At 41.3% G+C, this 24,608-nt stretch overlaps 1 protein-coding gene across 5 annotated transcripts in view; it reads right to left on the bottom strand.

The window, feature by feature from the left end:
- Positions 1–24,033, bottom strand: part of ASXL1 (ASXL transcriptional regulator 1) — a 64,866-nt gene extending 40,833 nt beyond the window's left edge. For 2 of the 5 annotated variants that reach the window (XM_070472513.1, XM_070472515.1), the window contains exons 1-3: positions 23,487–24,028; positions 17,531–17,613; positions 15,097–15,205 (exon numbers count right to left, since the gene is read on the bottom strand). In XM_070472513.1, the coding sequence (XP_070328614.1) occupies positions 15,097–15,205; positions 17,531–17,613; positions 23,487–23,543 (249 nt within the window). In that variant the 5' untranslated portion in view covers positions 23,544–24,028. Of the gene's footprint in view, positions 1–15,096; positions 15,206–16,563; positions 17,489–17,530; positions 17,614–21,659; positions 21,729–23,486 lie in introns of those variants that run through there. The other 3 variants (XM_070472516.1, XM_070472514.1, XM_020916070.2) reach the window with 3 other exon arrangements.
- Between the last annotated feature and the right edge of the window lie 575 nt (positions 24,034–24,608).

Genomic DNA, 24,608 nt, shown 5'->3' with positions numbered 1-24,608 from the left:
CATGAGACAAGTGCTCGGCGCTGGTGCACTGGGAAGACCCAGAGGGATGGGATGGAGAGGGAGGCAGGAGGGGGAATCGGGATGGGGAACACATGTAAATCCATGGCTGATTCATGTCAATGTATGGCAAAAACCACTATAATATAAAAAAAAAAAGAAAGAAATTCAATAGGAAAAGAGAAAATGAAGAACTGGATGGAAGACTTAATCCAACCTTATCAGTAATTACACTAAATGTACATGGTTCAAGCATCCTAATTAAAATGTAGGAATTATTAGACTGGTTAAAAATAAATAAGAGCCCAACTAGAAATATAAAGAAATTTTAAAGATAAAAGATATAGACAGGTTAACAGCAAAAGATAGAAAAAATATGCCATGCAAAAACTAATGATAAGACAGCTGGATGCACTGTATCAGTAGCAAAATAATTTCAGGGAGAAAATAATATTGCTGGGGGGTAGGGAAGAAAAAATTTTACTAAAGAACAAGAAACTTGAATGTAAGGTTATACAGTCACTTTGGAAAACAGGTTGGCTGTTTCTTAGAAGAGTAAACAGGAATTATAACTCAGCAACTCTACTGCTTGGTATCTACCCAAGAGGAATTAAAATGTTTATCCACACAAAGACTTGTATACAAATATTCATAGTACTACTCTTAATAGTCCAAACAAGAAAATAATCCAAATGTCCCGGGGAAGTGGGGGAGAGGGAGACTCAAGAAGGAGGGGATATATATATATAAAATTATGACTGATTGGCATTGATGTATGGCAGAGACCACCACAACATTGTAAATCAATTATCCTCCAATTAAAAAAAAAATTGAGTTGGCAAAAAAATTCATTCAGGTTTTTATATGATATTACAGAGGAATCTGAACAAATTTGTTGGCCAATTCAGTATTATGTGCAAAATAAGCTACAAGGATATGTTGTGCAACACAGGGAATACAGCCAGAATTTTGTAACATCTACAAATGGAGTATAACCTTCAAAAATTGTGAATTACTATACTGTACACCTTCAACATATAATATTGTACAGCAACTATACGTCAATAAAAAATCTTAAATTGCTTAAATAAAAATAAAATATTGGTTATTAAAAGAAAATAATCCAAATGTCTATCAGGTAAGGAATGGATAAGTAAAACATGGTAGATCCATACAACAGGATATTATTCAGCAATAAAAAGGAACAAACTATTGATATACAGTAGCACCCTCTTATCCATGGGGAATGTTCCAAGACCCCCAGGGGAAGTCTCAAATCGATAGTGTCAAACTCTATGTATACTATGTTTTTTCTTGTACATACACACCAGTGATAATTAAGTGTGTTTAATTTACTAATTAGGCACAGTAAGTGATGAACAACAATAATAAAGAAAACTGTAATTAAAAGTTATGCAGATGTAGTCTCTCTCTCAAAATTACCTTACTAGACTGCACTCACGCTTCTTGTGACGATGTGAGATGAAGGGAGGTGAATAATACAGGCCCTGTGTGTGACGCAGTGTTGGGCTACAAGAGGAAGCTCATCTGCCTCCAGTGACCCTGCATCACTGATCCACAACAGCATCAACAGCTGGATGCCAGGAGCACACAATGTCAATGGCTGGGGATCCCAGGTGGGAGGGCACAGGATGGCTCAAGATTTCACACTATTCAGATCAGTGTGCAATTTAACATTTATGAATTGTTGACTTCTGGAATTTTTCATTTCATATTTTCAGACTGCAGCTGACCACTAGTTACTGAAACCACAGAAAGTAAAACCTTGGATAAGGGGGGGACTATACTATACATTACAAGATGGCTAAGTCTCAAACACCTCACACTAAATGAAGGAAGCCAGACTTGAAGGGCTACATAATGTATAAGCCTATTTATATGGCATTCTGGAAAAGGCAGAACTTCAAGGATAGAAAACCAATCAATGGCTGGGCAGGAGCTGAGGTGGGAAGAAGTGACTACAAAAAGCACGGGGGCGAGGGGCGGGAAGCATGGGAGAATTCCAGGGCAATGAAACGGCTCTGTATCTTACGATGGCGGCAAATACACATCTCTATGTGTCTGCCAAAACTCAAAGGACTATAAGCTGAAAAGGGTGAATTTTACTGTTCATAAATGTAAAAGTGAATTTTCAGGGGAGGGAGAAGTACGTTAGCACCAATATTTACTGGAGCAACCGCATTCAAGCCACGTATGGCATACCTTTAAATAGCACTATTAAAATGCCAATGAAAATGTCAAAACAAATGTGAACTAAAAAAAAATTCAAATGAATTTTTTCTGAAACTCACAGAACTGTACAGTAGTACATCAAAATGAGTGAATTTTACTGTATGTAAATGATGTCATAATTTAAAAACAGGGGAAAAATAAACTACATCCACAAGGCATGGGGCAACAGAATTCTCATATACTATGAAAGGAATGTAAATTCATACAATTACTTTGAAAAACAGCTGCACTACCTAGTCATGATGATCAGGTGCCAAGACCGACTGGTCAGCCCCATTCCCAGCAACGTACACACCCTGCAGAAGCTACCGCACACAGACGCCAAGAGGTGCACAGGAATAATCAATGCTGCAGGGTCTGTTAGGGCGAGAACCAGCAACAACCCAAACACGCATCAAGAGTGGAATGGACAAAGAAATCATGGAATATTCGAGCCCTAGGACAGCATACGGCGGAAAATATGATGTATTTCAATTAAATGCACCAACACAGATCAAGCTCAGAAACGGCGAGCGCAAAAGCAGCAAGTCTGAGAAAGACACATACAGTTTGATTCCATTCACATAAAGGTATTTTTAAAAGGCGTGTTCAGCAATACAAACACATGTGGGTAAACCTGGAAATAAAGGAAGGCAATAATCAATATGAAAATGCGAACAGTGGTTATCTTACAGGGATAGAGACTCATCTGAGCAGAGGCTTCAAAGAGTATAGAGGATGTTCTGCTCCTGAGCTGGCTAGTGGATACAGAAGTGTGCAGTTTATTTCTTAGTTATTACTATTTAAAATAACACTCAACTTGCATATATTCTCTTTTGCATAATTTACATATTTCACAATCTTAAAAAGTAAAAACAACACATTCTCAAAGTAAGACACATCATGTCCAGTAGGTTTCATAGGCAAACTCTACAAAAAAAGAAAACAGTCTTAAAGACACTACTGCAAAGAATCAAGACAGGGAAAACAGCACAGCTTGGTTTGATGCCCAAACAGGGCAAGGTTTAAACCAAAATATCAAATGTAGATAGGTCACTCGTGAACACAGACGTAAATCCTAAATAAACTATTCATACGCTAAACCAACGATGTGGTATTTGAAAGAAAACCACGTCAAAGCGACGTTTATCCTAGGAATACAAGGATGCTTGAACACTGGAAAAAAAATATACTGACATAATTCACTGTATTACCAAATTAAAAGAAATGAACTATGGTTCATTTACTCACACAAATACTTACTGAGTATCTACCTTTTTCCTAGGGGCTGAAGAAACAACATTAACTGAAATTAAAATTCTTCCCTAGTGGACTAGTTCCAGTCAAAGGAGACAGAAAATAACAATAAACAAAGTATACATGATGTAGTATATCAGACAGTGATAAATACCAAGAGAAAAAAAATCTAAGTCAGGCAACAGGGAGACTGGGAGAGCTATGCAGTGTGAAGAGGTCAGGGTACAATTTGGGTACAGACTGGAAGGAGGTGTGGAAGCCAGCCATGAAGGTGTTAGGGGAGGGACGCACTTCAGACAGCTGAAGCAAAGGGGCAAAAGCCCTGAGACGACACTGGCAGCAGCGTGTCTGAGGGTCACCGAGGAAGCCACTGTGTTTTCAACCAGAACGACTGAAAGCGGACAGAGCAAGAGGATGAGAGATGGGAGGGAGGGAGGCAGACGGTCAAAGGGCTCTGCAAGCAACTCAAGGATTTCGGCCTTTACCCTGAGTGAAGGCGGGCTGGGGGGTGAGCACTGAGGGAGGACACAATCTGACACAACCTTCGGAGTAAAACTTCCTGGCCGAGGAGGTGGTAAAAGTGAAGTATGGAGACCAGTTAGGAAGCTACTACAACAATCAAGGAGAAAGATGATGGGGACTTAAACCAGAATGGTAAGATAGGGTATATCCTGAAACTTAAGCCAATAGGATTTATTGATGATTACATGTGCCATGAAGGAAAAAGAAAGTTCAAAGAAAACTCCAAAGTTTCTACCTAAGCAATTAAAAAGATGGAATTCTCACTAATTGATGTATTCAAGGTAAGGGTGAAACAGGTTTGAGGTGGGAAAATCATGATTGTTCAGTCTGCATCAGGAGACAGACACCGCTACTCCAATACCAAGCATCTAAGTGACCACCACTACCGCTGCAGAAGACAAGTGAAGCCACAAAACCACAATGCACTGAAATTTGCCACTAGCATTTAAAAGCCTAACTCTCAAGAATAGGTCCTCAACAAAAAATCATCAGACATCTGAATAAGGCATGTGGAGTGAAAAAAAGGCCCACACTAAAGTATATAATCATGGAAATAAGACCTTAAACACTTTCAGAGAAAGGCAGTAGAAAAAAAGGAGGGGGGCACATACACAATGTTAGGAATCAATATGTCACTAGATCTCAAGATCAACACTGGACATTACTTTTTTTCTTTTTTGAGAAAACAAAGCTTACACTTTGGAGGTTTTCAAACACTCTATTCCATGAAAAAGAGATCCTGATAAACATTCTGTACCACCTATTTCAGTTTTATATTAATGACAATCACTATTCTGAATCAATTTAACTGTTTGGCAAAGAGAACTGCTACCAACCAAATCAGAACCACCTCTTTCTATGTGTTTTTCCACTGCATTTGTCTAACAAACCTACCATGATAGGGACTGAGGATATAACCCAGAACAAAATAAAACAGATTCTCTGCCCCTAGGGCCTAGTCAAGAGAAACACAACAAACAATCATCCAAATAATTATAATTATAAACTTACAAGTGAAAAGAAGTTCAGGGCACAACAGGAAAACCCAATTGAGAGAAGGCTCCTCTGAGGGCCTGACAATTAAATTGAGACCCACTTAGTTGAGCCAGGCAACAAGTGCAGAGAAGAGGCTTCCAAATAGAAGACCCTAAAACTGAAAAGAGCTTACAGAATTATAAGAACTGAAAGCAGGGCAATGTGGCTGAGCAAAGTTGGAATATTTTTGGTAAACACCATGGGAAACTATTCAGTTCAGTTCAGTCACTCAGTCCCAACTCTTTGCGACCCCATGGACTACAGCACACCAGGCTTCCCTGTTCATCACCAACTCCCAGAACTTGCTCAAACTCATGTCCACTGAGTCAATGATGCCATCCAACCATCTCACCCTCTGTCGTCCCCTTCTGCTGCCTTCAATCCTTCCCAGCATCAGGGTCTTTTCCAGTGAGTCAATTCTTCCCATCAGGTGGCCAAAGTACTGGAGTTTCAGCTTCTGCATCAGTCCTTCCAATGAATATTCAGGACTGATTTCCTTTAGGATTGACTGGTTGGATCTCCTTGCAGTCCAAGGGACTCTCAAGAGTCTTCTCCAACACCACAGTTCAAAAGCATCAATTCTTTGGTACTCAACTTTCTCTATAGTCCAATTCTCACTTTCATACATTACTGGAAAAACCATAGCTTTGACTAAACAGACCTTTGTTGGCAAAATAATGTCTCTGCTTTTTAATATGCTGTCTAGGTTGGTCATAGCTTTTCTTCCAAGGAGCAAGCGGATCACATGGACTACAACCTAATCAAACAGATCACATGGACCACAGCCTTGTCTAACTCAATGAAACTATGAGCCATGCCATGTAGGGCCACCCAAGACGGATGGGTCATGGTGGAGACTTCTGACAAAACGCGGTCCACTGGAGAAGGCAATGGCAAACCACTTTAGTATGCCTGCCTTGAGAATCCCATGGACAGTATAAAAAGGGAAACTATTGCCAGGAGTCAAACAGAAATGTATGATCATCAAATGATGTTTTTTAAAGTAATTTCTCTAGCTGCTTTACGGATTACAAAAGAGGAAACTGGATTCTAAGGAAGCAAAAGGGAAAGCAAGCAGACCAGGCAGAAGCTATTTCAGTAGCTAGCACACAAGGACAACTTAAAGGTGGCAGTGGAAATGCAGACCAAAAAAAAACAATTTTAAAAGAATGTCAGGAGCTAATTTACTAAAGAAAAACTGGCATAAAGAGAAAACTAAAAGGATTACCTGACTGAAATGCGCACATTTCAAAGCCCATCTACTACATGTGAATCAAAGACGACAGCATCTTCCAGAAGAAAATGGACACCTTTCTGACTCCTTATTCTTCTGCCTCATGTTGCACAAAGAATTCGAAGTTATTCTTTCAGAACCCTGAGGATGCATCTCAAACATCTGAGAACCAACTCATTTGGCAGAATACTCTGACCTGTCCTCCATGTGTTAAATACTAGTCTCTCAAATAACCAAAAATGTGACTTCATACCATTTACATTAAGTCCCCTACATACAAGCAAGTTCTGTTCTGAGAGCGCACTCCTATATCCAGTTTATACATAAGTCCAACAAAGTTAGCCTAGGTACCCAACTAACACAATTGGCTATTTAGTACTGCACTGTAATAGATGTATAATATTTTTCACACAAATAATACAGAAAAAACAAACAAAAAATAAAACAATTTTAATCTTACAGTGCCTTGAAAAGTATAGTAGCACTGTATAACAGTTGGCACACAGGGGCTGGCATTGAGTGAACAGGCAAAAAGAGTTACTGACTGGAGGAAAGAAGGTAGAGATGACTGTCAGCAGTAGAAAATGGAGGGCAAGCGCAGTTTCACTCATTCACGCCTGACGTTGATGGGATGCACATCACATCTTTGAAAGTTCACATCTTGAAGATTCACACCAAGGATACTTCAGTTCAGTCGTGTCTGACTTGTTGAGACCCATGGACCGCAGCACACCAGGCCTCCCTGTCCATCACCAACTCCCGGAGTTTACCCAAACTCATGTCCATTGAGTCGGTGATGCCATCCAACCATCTCATCCTCTGTCGTCCCTTTCTCCTCCTGCCCTCAATCTTTCCCAGTATAGGGTCTTTTCAAATGAGTCAGCCCTTCACATCAGGTGGCCAAAGTATTGGAGTTTCAGCTTCAGCATCAGTCCTTCCAATGAACACCCAGGACTGATTTCCTTTAGGATGGACTGGTTGGATCTCCTGGCAGTCCAAGGGACTCTCAAGAGTCTTCTCCAACACCACAGTTCAAAAGCATCAATTTTTCGGTGCTCAGCTTTCTTTATAGTCCAACTCTCACATCCACACATGGCTACTGGAAAAACCATAGCCTTGACTAGTCGGACCTTTGTGGACAAAATAATGTCTCTGCTTTTTAATATGCTGTCTAGGTTGGTCATAACTTTCCTTCCAAGGAGTAAGCATCTTTTAATTTCATGGCTGCAATCACCATCTGCAGTGATTTTGGAGCCCCAAAAAATAAAAGTCAGCCACTGTTTCCCTATCTATTTGCCATGAAGTGATGGGACCAGATGCCATGATCTTAGTTTTCTGAATGTTGAGCTTTAAGCCAACTTTTTCACTCTCCTCTTTCACTTTCATCAAGAGACTCTTTAGTTCTTCTTCACTTTCTGCCATAAGGGTGGTGTCACCTGCGTATCTGAGGTTATTGATATTTCTCCCGGCAATCTTGATTCCAGCTTGTGCTTCTTCCAGCCCAGCGTTTCTCATGATGTACTCTGCATATAAGTTAAATAAGCAGGGTGACAATATACAGCCTTGATGTGCTGTACTTAAACTCTCTCAGGCTGTTTCCACCATTAGTATAGGAATAGGAAAACATATTTGTTTTCAAAAGATCAATGTGAGCAGTATGACATCTGTCTGGAATATAGTCAGCACTCAAGCATCAGTTTCCATCTTTTCTACTAGATTTAACTAAACTAGAAGAAGAAACTTCCTTAGGCTAAACAAGTTCCTCAAACAATCCCAAAAAGTCTGATGTGTAGGACTGAGAAGAGATCAAATGTAGTTTTCATACCAGTTTTTTTGAAAACGTAGTTTTCAAAAAAGTTTAAGGATTTTTTCACACACAGTCCCAAGGAAGGCTAAAGCATGGACAAGGTCTTCATTTTCCTACAACGCTGGTGCTTTAAAAAAATCACACTTAAAAAAATTATCATCCTGCCTACCCCTCTAAACGGCACAAAATCATTCCAGTGGTGGTGCTTTACAAACCTCTGTTCCCTGACCTTTACCACTTACCACTTCATTCTTACAGGGCTTGGAACTTCAGGAGGTAGTAGGACAAAGGGCCCCTCATCATCTTTTAGGCATCAAACCAGAGTCAAACCAGGGCTCCACTTACAAGCAAGTTCTCTTTTCTCCCTGAGCGAGCTGAACATTCTGTCAGACAATAGAATACCCCATTTTTCAAAGGTGGATCCAGGCAGCCCTTGAGAATTACTCCAATAAGAAAACTTTTACCAACCGAGGGGTCAAAACCTCCATCAAAACCAAACTATTACTACCATTAACCACAGCAAATGCTACCACTTTACCAAGAGACCTTCTATGCAGTACAGAGTGGAAAACGTTTACAATAAAACAGTCAGCCTCTAGTAAATTCCAAATGCACCACAAAAGAAAAATATCCAGAGCTGACTTAACTGTTCACACAATATAGTCTAGATGCTAGAATGTGAGCACTTAGAAAGGATCTCCACTGAATTCTGACTCCAGGAGGTTTTCAACAGAGCTTCAGGGTCTGGGAAAGGTGTCCTGGGTGCTTGGGGCACAGGATGGGGATAGCAGAGTCCACCTGAGAATGCTTGTTTCTACCAGAGCAGTTTCACAATCATCTATACCGTGCAGCTCCATTTCATGAGAAAAAAGGTTTTACACCTCAAGTTTTTTAAACAACCAATTTATTTCAACTTCTCAGTGTCGGAGACAAAGCAGTATAAATGGAGATATTCTATAGGACCTGAGGCACTATGTTGAAACCCAGACCTCCATCTAGTCCAGTGCTCTCACTACCACCATATACCACTCATTCTGGTACAGAAAAGAACCACCACCATCAGAAATGCTGATATAATTAATGCAGAGTGCAGAAAAGGAAACCAACTGTCCATAACTAAAGACTACACTTTTAAGGATGTGAAAAGTTACTTGTGCTTAACAATTATAAGAACTTTCATTAAAGAGAATAAAACTAACATTTTGAGAAATATCAAGGAACTCATAAGATGCTTCAGAAAGATGAAGTAACCAAAGGTCCTAAAATCTGAAGAAAAACTATTCTAAATTGGCACAATGAAAAGAAAATGAAAATTGCTCAGTTGTGTACAACTCTTTGTGACGCCATGGATTAAACAGTCCATGGAATTCTCTAGGCCAGAATACTGGAGTGGGTAGGTAGCCTTTCCCTTCTCCAGAGGATCTTCCCAACCCAGGGATCACACCCAGGTCTCCCACATTGCAGGTGGATTCTTTACCAGCTGAGCCACAAGGGAAGCCCAAGAATACTGGTGTGGGTAGCCTATCCCTTCTCCAGCAGATCTTCCCAACACAGTAATGAAACTGGGGTCTCCTGCATTGCAGGCGGATTCTTTACCAACTGAGCTCTAAGAACTCAAACTCAAAACATGGATTCTAGTCTCAACTAGGCCACATGCATTTGTCACAAGGATATATGGTCATGAATAGGATACATGGTCATGAAGGATACATGGTCACTTAAACTATTAGAAGCTCAGTTTTCTGTTTGCAAAATACAAATAAACTAGATGATTTCAGAAGCTCTTCCACACTGAAATTCTAGGATTCTACACATTAAAAAATCATATATTTGATAAAGTTAACACAACTTATAAAAGATATCTAAAAAAAATCATTACCATTTTATATAAAAGAAATTCTTTCTAAGAAAGATGGTCAAAGTTCAAAACTCTAAAAAGAGTAACATATCTAAAACGTACCTAAAACATCTGAACTGTAATGGCACAGTTTCTACCTTCAGCAACTGGAGGAAGCAGATTATGGCCATAGCCTGGGAAAGATTTATTTCTAGAGTCAGCAGATTCTTTCACAGATTAATGCAGAACTAACTGCTCTAAAGAGGGCAAGAAAAAAACAGGATTCTAAGAAGTCAACTTGCTGAGAAGAAAAAATAACCCAGAAAATGCATATTCTGTAATAAAACATATAAAACAAAACTAGATTACCAGGAGAACTATCTGGCTTAAGATTTTGATGGTGCTATCCTCTACTTTTCATTCAGCCAATGCTTATTACATGTGTATTATCTGCCAGACACAGGAGATACAGTGAAAACAAGCCCCTTGTGGAGGGAGGTCAGTGATAACCACGTAACCAAGCAAACACGGCAGCACCGTGAAACAGCCAAGCCCTGCCAACGCTGTGGAACCAGAACTGCTGTTTAGAGAAAGCCTCACTGGGAAGATACTCTTGGACTAACAACCAAATGACAAGAAGTTACGCCAGAGTTTTCCATACAGAGCGGCTAGCAAGTCTAGGAGCCCTGAGGTAGACACAAGGTTGGGGCCTTTGAGAAACTGAGTCAAGGCCAAGGTGGCTGAGTATAATAACCAAGGAGAAGGTGTCAGGACAGCAAATCAGAGAGGTAGGCAAGGACCAGGCAGGATACTGGTGTGATATGCTTTGTGTTTTTAAAAGACCACTTTGCTTGAAATGCACTTATCAAAAATCAAAATGGATTCTGGTACTGCCTTTCAAATGACAGACTCTATAATTTATTGTATCAAAGTCTCCCAGATATTTAATGGTAATGTAAATAGCTCTAGAATTGATGTAATTGTGGAGTTGTACAAGAAAAATTTAATTGCAGCTCTATAAATAACATTGTGAAACTGCAAAACTTACCTCCTTCTCTTCCTCCATTTGCTTTTATCTGCAAACTGTGAATTTTAATGGATGAATATTTCAAGTGCAGACATCTATTTCTTTTACCAGGAAGATTTTTTTAATACTTTAAATTTAAATATTCTACATATTAAAAAGATTCAGCTAGACTTGCTATTTGAATTAAAGGACGCCTAAGGCTGAGCCCTACATCACCACGTGAGGTATATAAGGTGCAAAAAGCCATGACATCTTCACTTGAGCATCATTTCACAATAAAACTTTATAATGTTCAGATGACTGCAGTCATGCCGGACAGTGAGTGCAGGAATGGCCACGCACCAAACCAGAGTTACCTCACCAATGACACAGAAGCAAAGCTGTTCAGCATGACAGTCCTATAAACATGGGACACTACAAAGGCGCTCTCACTAGTTTACAAGGATGGGAATCCCAAGCGTAAAAGACAATATAAATCCCATCTCTAACCAGGCAATGATGGACACTGATAGCCAACTTCAGAGAAAGCTTAAGGAAAGCAACTCAAATCAAGAATTCAAAGCATGGACAGATTTCATGTGCCCCATCCATCCCTGAGGACTAGCTCTAAGACCTGATGCAAGCATCTATGTATGAAGTATCAAACGTACCATCACATTACCTAGAACAAATTTTATCAGAGAAGGAATCCTGTGGCAAGCCCCAGAAGACTCTGGCTTTATCAGTAAAGCTTTGGTAATCATAGATAAAGCTACACAAACGTATTTAGAACAGAAAAAACTCCTATTTTCAACTAAGTAGCAAACTCCCATGCTTTCTGACCTTTATGGTCCACTAGAAGAGAGTTTCAAGCAGGGGGGAGAAAGAAACCAAACCTTTCTGCACGTACTAGTCCTCAACAATATGAAAAACACTTAGGCAGAAAAAGCACCACAGGATTTCAGATGTCACTACACCCTCAAAATGAAAAACAAGAGCATGAGTTAAGTAACTTGTGCCTTCCTGTCCCTTATTACAAGCAAGACTCCGAGCAAACTACCCTTAGACAGACACCATACAAAACACCCCATCACTTCCATCTTTCACTGCTGAGTGGCTCTGGGCAACAACCTGGAACAGTAGACATGATGCAGCAGTACAAACGTAAAGGCGTCTGGAAATAACCAAGATTTCTACATGTTTATTAGTTCCTGAAAAATGTACTTAATTCTATAAGACAACCAACCTCGAGTGTTTGAAAATACCAATGCCATGAAAAACAAAACAAGGTAAAGGAACTGTTCCACACTGAGAGAGACTGTAGAGACACGACAACCAAACATAACGTATGATTCTTGACTGAATGATTGACTTAAAAAATAAGCCATAAAGAATATTTTTAAAACCAGAAAAGATGTGAATATAGACTTATATTACATACTACTATATCATTAAGTTTCTGGACTATAATAATGATACTATGGTTATGTAACATAATATCCTTGTTCTTAAGACATACATTCTGAGATGTGTAGGGGTGAAATACCAGTACTAGTTTAACACTTTTAAATGGTTCTGGGGGAAAATGCATACATATGTATAGAGGGATAAAGCAAATGAAGCAAACTTAAAGCGATCAGGAAGAAAGCAAGCTGGCTGCAGTACTCCAATTTTTCTGTAGGTCTGAAATTTAAAAAAAAAAAAAAAAAAATTTCAGATAAGGAAGGAAAAAATGCACCACCGTGGACTTTATTCAGCAGACCTAAGTCCTCACGTGATCGGGATAGTAATCAGTTGGTTCAGATTTTTGGTATCCTTTTTTATCCATTCCCAAATAACAGTAATGTAAATATCTGCACAACTTCTAGAAGACAGCGTGGTGATAATGAGGCAATTAATAAGACTAATCAATGATTCAGACTCTCAAGAAGCCCAAGGGGGTAGAGGTGGGGGGGAGAGTAAGGTATGTCCGTATGAACCAACACAGCAAACATATTAACTAAACAAATAAGCACCAAAGCCATAAAGAAATTACAATCCAGTTTTTTCAAATATTATTTATATAAATTATTATCAGGTTACAAGCAGCAGAATTTGCAGGTTACCTTCACTTTCTCTGTTGCATTTTACTTTCTGTTATATTTCCACGTTATCACTTTACAATAGGTCAAAATGTTAAGAGACAGCATGGATAATCAGGCAAGCTAAAAGTCTACCAAAGCCACAGGAAAAAGCGTCTTTCATTTTGGCTGTGAGTGAGATGCCAGAGGCAGGTCTATAGATAAGTTTCATCAAGATTATAGGTAGTATCTACTATCAAATGTCAAAAGCAAAGGATAATAATGAAGTACCAGAATGCAGCCATTATTCACTAATTCATTCATTAAATATGCACTTATTGACAGTCACTTTGTACATTATCCAAGTGGATAATGAAATGAATAAGACCCACCCTCAAGTATACAGCCTCACTTGGGGAACCAGACAAGCAAACCATGAACTCAAAAATATCAGGGAGGTGATGTACAACTCCAACGAGCAAGCTGCTAGGAAGACTGGGCAACATAAAGGCACATGCAGGTAAGAGAACGTGCTAAGCACATCAATCAATGCATCTCAGACATGGGCTGCAGACTAACAGAACACCCCTAAGCTTACAGCAAATTCATACAACGGAGTTCACTCAGAAAATTAAGATACTGAACTTAGTTCAAATATTTATTAAGCATGGACTATGCCAAGAATTCTGCCGAGTCAAATTACAAAGACAAATGAAACTCAATTCCTTTCCTTTAGGTGTCCATAGAAATAGATATTTCTCCTTCCTCTTAAAAGAGAAACATTCCATTAACAAGCACATTTGTAATACATGTAATACAACAACTATAACTATACACAATTACATATAATTACAATATATAATATATAGTAGAAAAATGCCATTAACAAGCAATTAAGATAAAGGAACCTAAAGGACTATCATAAAGGCTACCACTTATTAAGGACTGACTGTGTCAGGTATGCATACACAATCATAAAGAAGGGTTATATATGTCGTAGGTTACAGAGCTAGGTATTGAACTCAAGGCTATCTCTTCCAAGGCTCAGTTTCTACATTATGCTGCCTTTTAAAGCCTGAAATTACAAATAAAATATAGAAAATAGCACAGACAAGGGAACATAAGATATACAGGTGTATCTACAGATCAAGATTTATGACCACAGGTTATACAGCTGTTGTCTGTTCAAGCCTTCATTTTTAATAAACAAGTCTATCAAAACAAAACTAAAACAGAAAAGTTTATGGACTACTGCAATTTATAACTACATTATGGATGACTAGAAGGATTAGCATCAGATTTTCAGGTTCATCCTTCATCATCAACAGGTCAACTATGTCTAAATTAGGAGTCAGCAAACACCACCACCAAGCCAAATCTAGCACACTGTTTGTTTTTATAAACAAAGTTTTATTAGAACACACCTATGCCCATTCATTTGTGCATTACCTGTGGCTGCTTTCCTGCTTCAACAGTAGAGTTGAATAGTTATGATAGAGACAGTGTGGCCCACAAAACCTAAAATATCATCTGGTACTTCACAGAAAAAAATCTGCCAACTCCTGGTTTATATGATATATATCACAAAGGCAATTAGCCTGTTCAATTAGCTCTACTTAAGCTTTAAGCTTTATTGTGAATTCTACCTGATTTCTCTACCATAGTAATTAATGTCACTTGGTAAATGCTAATGAGTTTTTGAATTTCCACAAGTATTTTCAAATTTCAATTATTTTCCATAAAGTAGGTCTTACCTAGCTGTCCGGTAAATTATCCTTCACAACATTATTACAAACAAATTCATAATTAAGCACATTTGCAATTACCCACACACATACTTATCACTCTACTGCATATAATCTGCAAAGATTATAGACAAGGAAAAACATTACAGACACAATAGCTGATATGACTAAATATTTAATAATTCCTAATACCCTGTTCACACTAGATTGTCTCTCAATGTGCCATTTCAGAACAACAGCAGCATCCCTCGCCTGCCTATTAGAAATGCAAATTCGTGGGCCTCATTCCAGACCTACCAGGTAATCCTTATGAACACTAAAATTTTAAGAACCACTGCACTAAAGGAGAATTTACATGACTTACCTTGAGTGTAAAAAGGCTGATTCGGCCAGGTAGTTTATAAAATAATCCCTCTCCTCCTCTGGAATTGGAATGCAGCATGGCATTAAGACATGCAAGAGGGGATGTCCCACTATAAAAATATACAAGGATGGAAAAAGGTCATACAAACCAAGATATCTACTTACTCAAAGATCTCTCACCCTTCAACTCATTCTTAAATCAAGAAGAACAGGAAGAAATATAAAACATCCCACAAGAATTCTGTTTTGAAAGTGGCAAAGGAGTAGCACATGAAATTCATGTAAATCACACCCAGAGAGCTCTGGGATAACACGTTACATGGTATCTCTACTCCACACCTGATGATTCTTAAGTGCCTTTTGACAATAGGAACCAAACTCTCAAGAAATTTAGAAACACTGCATATATTTTCAGGTACACTCAGGAGTTAAAAAAAAAAAAAGACCCAATATTTTTATTTACTCAAAATTTTTAAAATTAAATTTTAATGCTAATTAGAAACAAAACCAAGATTCCCTAGCCTCTATCTTTCAACCTGAGTATCATGCTCAGAAACTGTCCTATAACATTTTTAACACAAAGACCAAGCATCAGTGGTGCTGTCCCAAGAAAATAAGCATTCTTTTTTTTTCCAGTTAAATTATTTTTTAATACGCACACAAAAGGAATAGTATGTCATTTGCTTTTTCTCACTGGAGAAGGGGGAAAGACACATTTTGTTTTGTATCTACCCAGGAGCAATACTTTAAATTTGAATATAAAAAGTCAAATGGATTTAGTATGCAATAATGCTCAAACATTAAACCAAAAAAGAGATAGCATCTTAAGTTGTTTCATGGTCCCTGCTACAACAGAAGGTTGCAAAACAATGACAACTCAAGTGAGTTAGAGACTACTTAATCTTAAAAAGAAAAGCTGTCAAAAATACAGACAAATGCCCATTATTAACTGAGTTTGGCACTAGCATGTTAATACCAGGGTTTACCTGTGCACCTTCTTGTCCCTCTCGCCAGCAGGATAAACAAACACCAATATCTTAAGTAATGCCTCTCAGCGTTTTTCAAAATTAGAGGCTCTAATTTATACCACGTTAAAAATAAACTTTGAGTCTAAATAAGTCATCAAAAAAAAAAAATTATTACTTATTCGGCTTTGGAACACCCTGGATGCTAAAAAAAAAAAAAATTTCACCAAGGACCAATCTACCAAGGACCAATCTCTGTAAGAAACCCTGTGCAGAATCTGGAGTGTCAAGCGGGTGTGCTAACATCTCTGCTGCAGGGGAAGGCGTGCTGGCAGAGTCTTTCTTCCAACAGTGTGACTCCTACACACTATCCCTCTGTCTACAAATTATAGAGCTGCTCACTCATCACGAGCCACCATGACCACTTCATAATTCCTGTTAAGAGCCAGAAAGAGAAACAAGTTAGGTTCTCAATTCCATCTGTCCCAAAGGGACTAATTTACCTTCTATAGGCATAGTGGTCCAACAGCAGGACAGACAGCAGCACGATGGGAAATAGCCCATAAAAACAAAACAAAAGATGCAATTACAACACTACATCATGCATAGGTAGTATTTAAATGAAGTACCAGAACGTGATCCAGACAACCCCAATCTTCCCTCCCCACAAAATGTCAGTTTGAGACTGTTTGAACTGACAACTGGAAAGTGAGGATCTTTTGATCCTAAAAGATCAATTTAAGTAGCTAAAGCTTAACCAGCAAAATATATGCTGACTGTTCTGAATCCCAAGAAGGAACTGTGTTGGGCTCTCCTCTCCCACTTAAATTTTGAAAAAAAAAGGTTGGGGCGAGCCGAGAAAGGATTCAGGACAGTCCCTGATTTTTATTTGTGCCTGCCATTCTTTTTGTGTTTCCAATTTGTTGCTTCTCTAGGAAAAATATATCATAGGATAAGAAAATCAAGGTCATCTCCAAATTTAGCATGCTCATAGCAAGAATGGCTAGAATCAGCAGGGGAAAAAAAGTCAGTGAGTTTTATGATGACTGGATCACCCTTCTCTAAGCCTAAAACAAAGAACTTCAGAGATATGGTACAGAGAGAAGGATAGTTTTAGACATCATGGAGCAGATCAGTCTGTTCCTTCTCTGCTACCGAAACCTGCAAAATGGAATACAAGAGAAAACATGCTGACTCCTTATGCAAAAAACAAGCTCCACGTTGAAATGAATAGTAGAGCAAATAGGGAAACCTGCTGCACCTCTGATGAAAACCAACAGAATTGCAGCCACTCCCGCCCTCCACCCAGAGGATGTACCACACCAAGACAGCTCCACACTACCATCAAACACATGTGTGTATGTGCACACACACATATATGCACTTGTGGATTTTCTCATTCACTACCTAACTGCAGTAAGACCCATGTCCTCTAAAACCCTCACATTAAGCAACAAGAGCCATACAAACCTCATTTCCTTTAGTCCTTCTGCCTCTATGACCTGCAGAATCTGCTTGGGTGTCATTGGAGCATCCGAATAGTTTTCCAGTACCTGAAGAAATATAAATGTTCTGATTTCAGTGCGCAGTTCCCATTTGTATCCATCACTATATAACACGGGCTACCATTCTGTCATGAGGTACCACTGCTGACATCTTAGTTTTTCCACAGACAAGATTACTTCTGAAACCAAATTACACATATATCTAACTAGTTGCTGAAAGTGACTGCAATTAGATGAAATACTCTAATTTTCAATTCTGAAAATACACATCCTCTCAGCATCCGTGTTACGGTATGTGGGGCCTTCCCAACTTTAATTGCCACTTAACCTGATGCTGTTAACACAGCTAAACTACAGAATACATAGTACTATAAACTGTAAGACAGAACTGCATTCAGGCTTTCCTTCCCAAGTAAGTTTGATTAGTTACAATATTTTTATCTTTTTTGGGGGGCAGGGCGTGGCTTGGCTTGCAGGATTAGTTCCCCAACCAGGGATTGAATCTGGATACTCAGCAGTGAAAGGATGGAGCCCTAACCACTGGACTGCCAGGAAATTCCAGGTACCTGTATTTTTTCAATGATAACTTTGCCACTGGGTTGTGGAACTCTGGTGTTAATTAGTACAGGACAATTTGCCTTTCAGCAATATAATGCTACGATTCTATATGACTGGTGCAAGCAAAACAAGGAGAAATGGAACATCCTATTTACATTAGTGACATCTATAATTAAGCCCCAGCAACAATGTCTTAGTGAGCAACCAGAGCTCTCTCACTTGAACAAGCCGAGTTGTTTTAGAAATCTTATCCTTTTCAGGGAGGAAAAAAGACGGGCTGTCAGTATCTCTGTATCAGCTCTAGCAGTGCAGCTGCTGAGGTTACGCCAAACCACACCAACATCTTATAGTCATTTAACAGCCCTAACAAAGTACTGCATGGCTGTGTCACAGATAAAATGCAAAGCAAGAAGCCTAACAGGACTGCTGCGAAGGTTCTCTCTGTGGAAGAACATGAGTTCTAAGCGATAAACTAGTCAAGTTTTGGAGAAGCAGGTGCTGAAATAAAACCCCTATTTCCTATGGTCCCATTCTTAATTTCTCGTTCAGTGTATACATTCTCTTTGGGTATCATTATCATCTCTCACAGTTTCAACACTACCAAAATACTGAATTAACTCCCAAATCTCGACCTCTTGCCAGGATTTCTCCCTAAATTTCAGGCCCCAGATATTCAGTCGGTACTGGACGTCCCTCATGGTCATCTCCTCTCTTCTGATATTCCTCTCCTTGGTTGGCAGTCTGTCTCATCACCTAATTTGGAAACCAAGGCATCATCCTTCACTCTCACCTGTCCCCTACTTCTCCCAGTCAGGTTCTTTCTTTTAAAAAAAATTTTTTTTTTTACTTTATCTGGCTGCACCAAGTCTTAGTAGCACTCTAGATCTTGAGTTGCAGCATGCAAACTCTTAGCTGCGGCATGTGGGATCAAGTTTCCTGACCAGGAGCCGCAACTGGGCTGCCTGCATCGTGAGTGCGAGAGGTCTTAGAGCCACTGGACCCCCAGGGAAGTCCCCCCACAGCCAGTTTCTGACCCGGCTTGACACAACGGCCTCTTCCCTAACATCCCTGCTTTCCTCAAGTTCATTCTTACTCTGCCGCCATTCTTCATTCAACAAATACATGAAACACTCTGTGCTAGGAACAATTTTAGAAATTCATCAGTAAAAAAGATCAGAGCTCTGCTTTTGCAGAACTTAACCTGCTATAGCCTGAGGTCAGTCCAACAAAATAAACCTGCCCTCATCACTTTCAGAATTAAAGTCCTTTGACAGCAAACTATTTCCATACAGTGAAAGCTGAAGCTCCAGAGAGGCCACTGGCCCACTAGAAAAGCACGGGTTTTAGAAGCAAACAGACCTGGTTTTAAAAATTCAAATTCTGGTCTTCTAAACCTGGGCAAAGAGTTGTGTTGCAAACAGTCGGACATAACTTGGCGACTGAACAACAAAAAATCCTGGGCAAGTAACCTACCTGCCCTGAGTCTAGGCTTCCTCATTTGTAAAGGAAGGATACTGAGGCCTTCTCAGAGTTGTTGCAGAGACAATGGAGTAAGTGCCTACAGTGCCAGACACAGGAGGTGTTTGCTGGCCAGGCATGCCAGACCCTCACAATCTGGTCTCTGCCTGGCTCTCTAATACTCCACAAACTTTATGTTCCAATAACTACGGGCAGGTCTACCCAATTCCCACACTCTCCACCCTGCAGATAAACACACACACACACACACACACACACACACACTCTCCTATTTCTTGTTTCCAGCTCCTGCTTACATCCTCTGTGAGGAGTCTAACTCCTACTCACCCTTCAAGATTCAGTTCGGAAAGCACCTTCCTCCCTGAAGCCTTCTCTACTCTCTGCCAGACAGCTAAGCCTCTCTTTTCAGGGCCCCATAGTTGCACAACACATATAATTCATCTTCCAAAGCAGGACACTTGAGAGTAAAAAGAGGAACTATTCATAATTATGACTGGACAGTAAGCAGGAATCAGGATGTCTATTACCATTTATACATCTATGCTGGCACTCACCATGTCTGTAAGGAAATTCTACTCACCTGTCAGAGAAGGGGTGGACCTTCTCTAACCCCAGAAAAACCATTAGCTCCTCAAGGGCAGACCTTATCCATCTCTGTAATTCCAAGAACCTAACTGCCAAGCTAAGCAGCACTGATGAACAAACCCACAATACAAGATACCAATGTTCACTGCCACAGATATGACTTCTTTGATACTAATTGTGAGCTGAGGTAGTGAACTTTTTCACAGTAAAAAAATTTTTTTAAGAAGCATGGCTCAAAAGTTAGTTACCAATTAAACAGCAGTCAGGGAGAGCCTGAGAATCTAAGACAGAGGAAATAGAATCTCTATAGGGAAGTTACATCAAAAGATACAAAGTATTCACTTTTATTAAAACTGTATATGCCTTCAGCTTTTAGGGTAAGAACAATTCAGCAGTGTTCTATCCCCACCCTGTCTTTCTAGAGCATACAAAAAGTATCTCTTCTCCAACTTCAAAGGGGGAAAAAATGTTTGATGTAAGAATGGTCAGTCATGAATCAAAGTGAAAGATAAAGCATGCAATGAAGAGTTTCTCAAAGCCAGGGAAAATCCATTTAAGGGCATTCAATCTAAAGGGAAATCCACTCAGCTATTTCTCCCAAACAAATTGTTTCTAACAAGCAGGAGGATTTAGACCCACCCAACCACCTAAAGTCTACTTCCTACATCTAGGAAAAACAATACTAGCAAGTGTTTGAAAGAAGAATATCTGCTTCTCAACAACATAATTAACAGCTGCAAAAATCAATCTCCTGGGATTTACTACACTACTGAAATAGTCCAGAAGTCTCTTCTCTCCTACCAAAATAGCTTAAAAACGGTTCCTGGTATCATTTTAACCACCAAACTGAGCAAGGTCGGGAGCAATATGAAACTGCTGTCAAGCAAGTGCATCTTGATTGCCACAGCAAGCACTTCAAATTCAACTGTCCAAAGAGTATTTAGAACTAATCTACCCTCCTACCATTACAGCTCACTCTTCTCTCTATCCAGTGTAAGCACTCACAACTCTCCAGCACTTGGTTTGTTAAAGCAATTTTTTTTTTCCAAATGAGCAACCTTAAGAGCTCCCCCTCACCCACCAACTGGTCCATCGAAAGGCACAGAAAATCCTAAACAAAAAATAAAAGATATACAAAACTACACACCATATTCCCACAAGTCATCTTGCAAGAGTTTAAGAACATAAGTAATTCCCAGTAGGAAATACTATTTTTTAATGAAGAATCATTAAAGAAAAAGAATTTACTGGGGACAAACTGGCATGAACTGAACCAATGATAAAACAGAAATAGCAACCTGGAACTGGACTGTAGATAACAGTAAACTCAAGAATCTAACGAGGCTTAATAGTGGACCCCTGAATTCCCAGAGTCTTTCAACTAGGAAGAGCCAACGGAGCTTTAAGACAAGCAGACTTTAGAATTCTGTCAGGACATAAATAACACAGGATTTAAAGGTACTTTCACCTACCTCTAACAAGTAAAAACTCTGGCAAGCAAATTTCCTTTTGGTGCCCAGAGTCATAAACACCTGCAGAACAGAAACTCAGAGGAGAATTTCAATGAACAGCCTCAAACTCCAGGAGAAAGCGAGTGCGTCCTTCTGGCTCTCACTACTCTCCTCTGGGCCTAAATCTGTTTCCAGGTGAAACAGATTTCCTGAAACAGAAATCCTGAAACTTCCGAGAGATCCTGAAAGCTAACCAAAGGTTCCAAATTTGACTGCATCTGAAAAATATCCTCAGGTACTTCAAAATCTTCAAATTTCATATGCCAAACCAAAACAAAGTAACTGAAGCACAAAACTTCAACATACAAACCAATTGCTACTTCCGTTTCTTGGGCAAAAAAGGTCTAAGAAAGATGATCAGGTACACCAGTGAAATTTCTCCTACACACCAAACAGCATTCCCTCTTTTAAGTCAATAACTGAGTTTTAAGGCTCCAAGAAAGAAAAGAGTGTACCACAGATTTGTAAAAACCTCCAACACACATTCATCTTTTATGCTCAACACCTCTGAGGCAGGAACCTCACTTCCCAATAAAATTAAAGATTAGAAGGCTGAGCTTCATTCATCATTAAAAGTGAATTACAGCAATTACATATAAACTACAGGGTGTCAAGACACAAGGATGCTATCTGCATTATAACCCTGCTTTGTGACAGTTCTAAGTGACATCTCTGAGACAAGTGTAACCTGTTACTATTGTCATCAGCAAGATTTTATAAGAACATGTCTCGAAGTGTCTTCACTTTTTGGGTGCAAAACCAGAGAAATATATTTCACTTGCAAGTCCTCTGACATTTTGGGACAACAGAAGATTCACAAAACCCGCATTACCAGGCAGCTTCAAATAGTCAAATTACTCTCTCCTTTGCTAATTCCTCAGTGAGCAGTATCTTCAAACAGAGACACCTGGTCTTTGTCCAACACTTCATGTATACATGCAAGAGGACACTAAAGAATAGAGAACACACGCAAACATTCTTTACGAAGTGTAGTTAGCTGTCTGCTGACTGACTATCTTCGGGCTAGCTTGCGGACTCGGGTCAGCAGATCTCAAAGTGTGCTCCGTGGGTCACCTGCATTACAACCAACCTGAGAAGCTGGTCAAAATGAATTACTCAGGTTCTACTCCAGAATCTCAGACTCAGTAGGTCTTAAGTAGGGCCCTAAGATGAAGTAGGGCCCTAGGATAAACACTCTTTAACAACCTCCCCAGGTGCCCCCACAGGGCACTAAAGTTTGAGAACCAAGGCTCAGGGTTCAGGCTGGGAGTGAGCCCTTTGCTTCCCTCCGCACACACCGGTTTAGATTGCGAAAGCTCAAAATGCCACTCGCGTCCTTCAGACTGGGGGGGCTCTTTCCCATCCCTAGTCAAACGCACCAACCCACTGCCCACCAGGAAACGAGGGAGGAGCTTCCGACCCTTCCCGGAAACCTAACTCCCCCGAGTGCACAAACGAAGCTTCCCCAGACCCCCTAGACGCTGCCAAATAGTGGGGGAGGGGAGGTTGGGGCCCCGCCGCCCAGTGGAGGAGGAGCCGGCCCGCCAGCTCGCCCCTCCGCAGGAATTTGGGGGGGGTGGGGGGGCGCGCAGAAAAAGGCGCCACATCCGACCCGGCGGGGGACCTCTCCCCACCCAATGCCTTAGGGGGTTGTCCCGTTCCGGGAGGAAGGTGGCCCGCCCCCTCCTGCAGTGGGCAGGGCCTCGCCCCTCCCCCTCCCTGTGGGGGGTGCTCGGCGAGCCCACCCCTCACAACCCCCACCGAGCCCCCCTCGGCGGCTAGCCTCACCAGGCGCGCGGCCTCGGCCCACGTGCGCTCCTTCTTCCTCTTCTGTTTGTCCTTCATCCTCCTCCTCCCCGGCGGCGGCGGCGGCTCCACGCGGGACCTCCGGGCGGGGCGGGCGGCGGCGCGGGGCTGGGGCGGCGGCGGCGGCGGCGGGGGGCGCGTGGCGGCGGCGACGCGCGAGGACTCGGGTGCGGCCGGGGAGAGGGGGCGGGCGCGCGGGGACCGGCTGGCGCGAGACCCGGCGCGAGGGCGGCGGTGGGGGAGGGGTGGCGGCTCCACGCGCCCGCGCTGCGTCAGTCGCCCGCGGCGGCGGCGGCGGCGACGAAGGCAGTAGCCCCGCGATCGCTAAGGAATGCGGCGGCTCCGCATAACCACGGGGTCAGAGGTCACGGCTCCGGCCTCCGCTTTCCCGCTCTGCTAAGAGACCAAGACCCGACTGGCGACGGGGCGGGAAGACGAGAATCGGCTTTCCCCTCGGCGCCCGGGTGTATGCGTGTCTGCCGTGGGTGTGTGTGAGTGTGTGTGAAGAGTGAGGAGGGGGAGTGTGGGTTTTTTTTTTTTTTTTTTTTGAACAAAAACAAACCGAAAGGGCGGCTGGGAGTTGTAGTCCCAGCTGCCTCTCTGGCCTCCCCCGCTCCGGAAGAATATGGCTGCATGAAACTCTTGGACCACACTTCCCGAAGTGCCCCGCGTCCCGTCTTTTCCGCCCTCCCCTCCCTTCCTCCGCCCCGCGCAGAGCTCGGTAGGGAATGGGGGACGGGCAGTCGTTCGGGGAAGGGGCTGGGCGAGTCTCGCGAGGTGCGGGAACTGGTTGGGGGCCCGAGGCATTGTGGGAGGTGATGCTGGGAAGGGGCGGTGGCCGGCTGCCCCGCTACCCCAAGCTACGTTTAACCCCTTCGGCGTGTCTCGTGTTCGGGCCGACGCATGGCTAAGGGTGGGAATAGAGAACTGGTAGCTCGATTCCCAGCGCCCACTTTTGCCCCTCTCCGCCTAAGCTGTTCTCACCGACACTTCTTGTAGGTGACTAGAGACAGGACTTTCCCTTTTGGTCCTCCCCTAAATGACTCACCGCTGCATAATAATGAGACAGAAAGACATTTATACCAGTAAATCGGTTATTGCACG

This window comes from Odocoileus virginianus, chromosome 9, assembly GCF_023699985.2.
Source record: "Odocoileus virginianus isolate 20LAN1187 ecotype Illinois chromosome 9, Ovbor_1.2, whole genome shotgun sequence".
Lineage (NCBI taxonomy): Eukaryota > Metazoa > Chordata > Mammalia > Artiodactyla > Cervidae > Odocoileus > Odocoileus virginianus.
This window is presented reverse-complemented; position numbering and strand designations above follow the sequence as displayed.